General features: G+C 60.0%; 1 protein-coding gene across 2 annotated transcripts in view; it reads left to right on the top strand.

Moving 5' to 3' along the window:
* The window catches only part of CTBP2 (C-terminal binding protein 2), a 119,535-nt gene that overhangs the window by 105,706 nt on the left and 7,829 nt on the right, over positions 1-6,000 (top strand). For both annotated transcript variants that reach the window (XM_004374927.3, XM_004374926.3), the window contains 3 exons: positions 1,931-2,085; positions 2,364-2,508; positions 5,355-5,561. In XM_004374927.3, coding sequence (XP_004374984.1) covers positions 1,931-2,085; positions 2,364-2,508; positions 5,355-5,561 — 507 coding nt within the window. The remainder of the gene's footprint in view (positions 1-1,930; positions 2,086-2,363; positions 2,509-5,354; positions 5,562-6,000) is intronic.

Raw genomic sequence — 6,000 nt, 5'->3', positions numbered from 1 at the left:
TTTGAGGAGGCCCCGGGCTGCAAGGCAGGCCTGTGAGGAGGCCCCGGGCCCTGAGGAGGTTCTGTGAGGAGGCCCCGTGACCATGAGGAGGTTCTGTGAGGAGGCCCCGTGACCGTGAGGAGGTTCTGTGAGGAGGCCCCGTGACCATGAGGAGGTTCTGTGAGGAGGCCCCGTGACCATGAGGTGCAGGCCACCTGGGTGGATGCGACTGGGCAAGTGGTGCCTGCTTCTGTGTTCTGGAGCTGCACCTGCTGTCTTGTGGTCACACCACAGCTGATGAGGGACGAGGACGGTGTCCACAGGAGGGCACACACACGCTTTGGGTGAAAGAAACAAAAGTAGGCTCGCCTAGCTCCGGTGCAGCAGCCTGAACTGTCCAGGGGGCCTCAGAGGGAAAAGCTACAAAGAGCAGGGGTGGGGAGGGGACGGCCCAGCCTGGAACACGGAGGTGTTGGTGCAGGCCACCGAGTGCTCTGTGGGCCATAAATGCTCACGTGCACGTAGCACAGGCTCTGCCCACCCTGATCGTTCACCTGGGCATCTGAAAGCATAAAACGTGCTTTTTTGTTACTTTGGATCTGTGACGCTGGAATGCAGGTGTGCCCCTTCCTGTTCTCCTTGGCTGCAGCATGGCAGTGCTGTGTCAGGGACCGCTTGTGGATTGTAGCCACTCGACGCCTGGACCCACGATCAGGGAGCTGCCAGATAGATGAAGGCCTCTCTGGAATGCGGAACTGAGGGAGTGGTTTTTGAGAAGATACTGCTATTTGCCACCAAAGTTGGCGACTGCCTCTGGGGTCGTCCTGACAGCGTAGCTACTCCGTCTGCCTGCAGGATGTGTTTACGTGACAGCGGTCAGCCCTCTCTGCCCCCTGGGGGCTGAAGGCGTTGCTGCTGCCCTGTTGGGCATCTAGGCTGAGGCTGAGTGGGTCTGTGTTGAATCGCTGGGGAATCAGCATTTATGTGGCGTGGACAGGGGACCAGCTGGGCCCCCGCCCAGCACTGTCCCGCCCTCCACCCCCGGCACAGGGCCCTCTCCTGCAGTGCAGTGGGGACATTTGCTCTCTGTCTTTGTGGCAGCCCCAGGACGCCCGCCAGCATTAAATGATCATTTCCAAGTGGTCCTGCTGCCACCCACCCTGCGGTCCTTGGATACGTTTTGTTTGCTCCTTGCGTCCATGCCGGCTTTCTCCACCGCCCGGCCGCCTGGCGTCCTCTCCTGGCTCAGAGCAGCCAGGGGACTGCCCGGGGGCCTCCCACCCGACATTTCCCGAGGAGGCTCCCCAGGGATGCAGGCACCTCCACGTGTCGGCTCCCCGTTTCATTTCACCCGCTCTCATGCTTGTTCTAAGGCAGCAGTAACACTATCTTTGCATTCAGCACCCCTGTTCATACCCTGAGAAGGGCAGGGAATAGGGGCCCGTCCTTGGTGCTGAGAGGAGGAGCCCTCCTGAGTCCGTGGAGGACTTGGTCCTAGTCTGGTGGCAGGTGGCCGCTGAGCTGGCCGTCAGCAGCCGCAGTCATATGCTTGAAGTTCTTATTCTTCCACCCAGGTTCCACACGGGGGGATGAAGTTAGCTCCGCAGTTTTCTTACTGGCACTTTATGAGGTCACTCAAGGAGGCTCAGGTCCCAGTCTCCTTGAGTTAGTGAGCCAGGGTACATCCCAGATACATCCCTCTAGCGTCCAACTCAACTTATGGGCCTGGAAAGGGGCTGGCAGAGGTGAGAGCTGGGAGAAAGCTGCCTCCCACCCCGCAAAGAAACCACACCCTGGACAGCAGTTTTTTAGCAGACAGGAAGAGGTGTGGATCGTGGGCGGGGTCTTCACTGGAAATGCCGCTGCGTCCTAGGGTGCATGGGGCGGTGTTTCCCGCCCCTCTTCTCTTGGGACCTGCCACCCACCAAAGTGTCCTCCTGTCTTCCTGCAGGTATCCGTCCCCAGATCATGAACGGCCCCCTGCACCCCCGCCCCCTGGTGGCGCTACTCGACGGCCGGGACTGTACCGTGGAGATGCCCATCCTGAAGGACCTCGCCACTGTGGCCTTCTGTGACGCCCAGGCCACTCAGGAGATCCACGAGAAGGTGGGTGCCTGCTGGGTGTCTGCTGGGGCTGGTGCCTCTCTTCCTGCAGGCCCCAGCCCAGACCACACTCCTCAGGCCCTCAGGCCCACCTCCACTCCCGTGGTGTCCCCAGATTCACCAGCAGCCCCCAAAGCATGACTGCTCATCTCAGGGCACCCCACACACCTGTGTCACATCTTGGCTTATCGTCTTTCCCACCAAAATCCTCAGATGAGTCTCGGCCGGGGATCCCTATTTTGACTGGCCCCTCTGACCCTGTGGTCTGCTTCCCGTCACAGGTGCTAAACGAAGCGGTCGGCGCCATGATGTACCACACCATCACCCTCACCAGGGAAGACCTGGAGAAGTTCAAGGCCTTGAGAGTGATCGTGCGGATAGGCAGCGGCTATGACAACGTAGACATCAAGGCTGCCGGCGAGCTGGGTGAGGGGGCCGTGGGGGCAGGCGGGCTACTCGGGGCGTCCTTGGATACCGTGCACACAGTGTGGTCTTGGGGAAGAAGAGACCCCCAGGAGACCGCAGGAGCTGCTCTGGCTGTTTCAGAAGGTCAGAACTGACCCACTTAAATTCAGAATCACCTGCAGCCCGGCCCTCAGAGCTCACAGGTCTACTCACATACAGACCCGGTCAGTGACCTGGACTGTGGAAGGGCCAGAAGCCATAATGCACTGGTGGGGGTCTGCGACGGCAGGTACGGATTGTCCGCGGGCCTGTCGCGCAGGGAGAGGTGGAGGCGGTCACGCCCTGCTCGTTGGCAGGCATGTTTCTCCTCACACTGCGCCCTGAGAAGGGGGGAGGTGGGCATATGTGACTCAGAAGATTGGAAGCCAGTTTTTCTGGGTCCCCCATTTGCCGAGCTCCACCATCTCAGCCAAAGGGTTGGTGCTCCTGGCCCCTCTGGGAGACCTCGTCACACTGGGTTCCGGGTGCTTTTTGGGATCAGGAGAAGCAGTGGCTTTCTAAGTCCATCCGATGCCCAGGAGCCTGGCACCTCTGGCCCCATGCCCTCAAACCGAGTTTGCCTCCTCGTCACCAGTCAAGTTTGCTTCCAGCCCCGTTGCCACTGTGAACCCTCTCTGTTGCAACAAAGAAAGGATAAGAGGCTCGGGAAGCATGTGTAATATAGACTAAAATTTTCCGTTTTCTTTTTCCTTGCACAAACAAGAATATTTTTGTTGAACACAGTGCTCCTTTGTGTTCTTCGTGGAGCTGAATGCCCAAGTTTGAACAGAGAATGGGCGTGGTTGAATGTGCTGAGGGGTCTCACAATGTGCTTCCCAGCACACCACCTCACCTTGCCCAGGGGTCATCCTGCCCCTCCTCCCAGCACAGTGCTGGGAGGGTTCCTAGGGCCAGAGGTGGTTCTCAGGAGACTCAGGGTGGATAGAGAGGGGCTGGGGTGGAGTGCGAGAGAAACCAGGCCTTGATCTCCTCCCAGGACAATGGCCCAGGTGGGGCTCTGGGCTCCCCATTTTGAAACACGTGAAAGGCCTGTCGGCAGTGGGACTTTAAGTGATCCTAGTCCCATCTGATAAGGAGCTGCTGGGAACATCTGCTGGTCCCTGTGAAGGGCCCTTTTCAAAGGGGGTATCAAGAAGGAAGATGGGCCTTGATCCAGGTGTTCTTTGTCTCCAAGTATGCCTCAGAAATCCTTAGGGTCAGCAGCCCTTCTGTGTGAGGACTTACCTGGGCTGAGGACAGTGGGTGACCCTGCAGGCATGCCTTCTGTGATGAAGACTAACAGGGCTTCCCATCAGGCCCCGGAAAACTGGGCTCACAGTGTCCTGGGACCGTCCCTTTCGGCACACATGGGAGCGCTGGCCGAGGCCAGCAGCCTGAGGCTGATGACATGGAGTGGATGGCTCCGTGCTCAGGGCAGGGCAAGGCTCTGTCAACAACCTCCGCCCTGCCCTCTGCAGGCGGAGAATGAACCTGGAGCAGGTAGATCTGCCCATGTGACCGGAACAACGGAGAGGCGGGTGGGAAGTGGCTAGTGGTCAAATTCTTGACCACCAGTTGCTGTCGAGTTGATCCTGACCCATGGCCACCCTGTGTGTGTCAGAGTAGAACTGTGCTCTACTCTGATTTTTGAAAGCAGGTAGCTGCCAGGCCCTTCTCCTGAGGCACCTGTGGGTGGACTCAAATCTCCCACCTGTTGGTTGGCAGCCAAGTGCATTAACCATTTGCACCACCCAGGGCTCCAACGCACTGACAAGCAGAGGAGACAGCTGTGTGCAGCCCAGCTCCCCAGGGCCGTCTGTGGAATAGTCGTCCACAGGCCTTGGGCGCCACAGGAGGAGGTGGCTTCAGCCACGCTGGTGTTAGAAGCATGTCATCATGGCATTGGGAGAGTAACTGTGTGGCATGCTGTCTCTTGCCATTGGGGCAGGACAGCTCTCGGTGTGTCAGACTGTCCCAGGCGATGTCCCTGTCATCATTACAGCCAAACCCCGATGCACACTCTCCCCCATCCTTGGACTCCAGCTCTCCAGAGGGCACTAGTGCAAAGCAGCTGAATCTCAAAGGCCTGGGTGAAGGCTGAGTGGGACTCCAGGGTGAGCCGGGGCCAGGAGGCTTCCTGAAGCTGCAGAGACAGATCTGGGTCAGTGGCTGCATCTGCAGCAGAGCCCACACTCTGTTCTCCAGCTGGATCTTTTTGAAAGTATGGCCAGCCAGGCCTTTCTTCCTAGTCTGGGAGCTCTGCTGAAACCTGTTCAGAATCAGCAACCTGCAATCCTCTGCCGATAGCCGGGTGGTAGCTGCACGTGAGGTGCGCTAGCTGGGAGGCGAGCCCAGATCTCCCACATGGAAGGCGCGGATTCTACCACTGAACCCCTTGCTCTCGTTTGTCACTCCAGAGCCCAATAAAATGCCCTGGCTTTCGTCAGCTGGGTGTGGCGGGGTGGGCCTGAGGGGGAGCAACGACCTGCTCACAGGGGGTGCTCTCCTGACCCTCTGCCGCTGCCATGACAGCTACCTTCACTCTCTCTGAGCTGCCAGCCCTCCTGAGGGCTCACTCTTCAGGACCCTGGGGGTGGGGACATAGTGGCCAGATGCTCTCTGACCCCTCTCCCCACCCCCAGGCAAGAGACAGAAGAACAGGGCACCCCGGAGAGCTCAGGTGACTTCTTCTTGCCAACGGCCTCAGATGCCGACGTGCCCAGGTCACCCAGCCAGGGATGGCTCAGGGACTGCTCTGCCCCCTGCCCCGAGCCCTGGTGGTTCAGAGGCTTTGGCCAGCGGGCCTTGACCTTGGCTCTGTCTTGCAGGGATCGCTGTGTGCAACATCCCGTCTGCAGCGGTGGAGGAGACTGCCGACTCCACCATCTGCCACATCCTCAACCTCTACCGGCGGAACACGTGGCTGTACCAGGCGCTGCGGGAGGGCACGCGGGTCCAGAGCGTCGAGCAGATCCGGGAGGTCGCCTCAGGAGCAGCCCGCATCCGCGGGGAGACGCTGGGCCTCATTGGCTTCGGTACGTGTGGCCTGTCTGCGTCTGGCCCTTACAGTGGGCGGTGTGGCCAGCCCGACCCAACACCTGCTCCTTCCCAGCTGAACTGCCCGGGCACAGGGGCACAGGGTGCAGGGACCTGAGCAGGCGGCAGGGTTTGCCAGGTCGGGTGGCCGTGGGGCATCACTGAAGGATCTGGAGCCAGGAGGTGGCCAGGTCAGGTCAGCAACCTAGAAAGGTCACCTGAGACCACGAGCAGGAACACGGCTCCCTGGAGTCGACAGAGGCCCAGGGCGAGGTGTGGTGGCGGCGGCCCGGGAGCATCTCCAACAGTCACGGCAGGAAGAGGAGGGGTTAGCTTGCGGGAAAGCCGTCTGCTCACGGGGGTACATGGGGGCCTCAGCTGGTCACTGCCGAACCTCAGCCCACCACTTCCTGCCTCTGACCGTGAGCAAGTGACTTG

The sequence above is a fragment of the Trichechus manatus genome, unplaced genomic scaffold, assembly GCF_000243295.1.
Source record: "Trichechus manatus latirostris isolate Lorelei unplaced genomic scaffold, TriManLat1.0 scaffold00031, whole genome shotgun sequence".
NCBI classification, from domain to species: Eukaryota; Metazoa; Chordata; class Mammalia; order Sirenia; family Trichechidae; genus Trichechus; species Trichechus manatus.
This window is presented reverse-complemented; position numbering and strand designations above follow the sequence as displayed.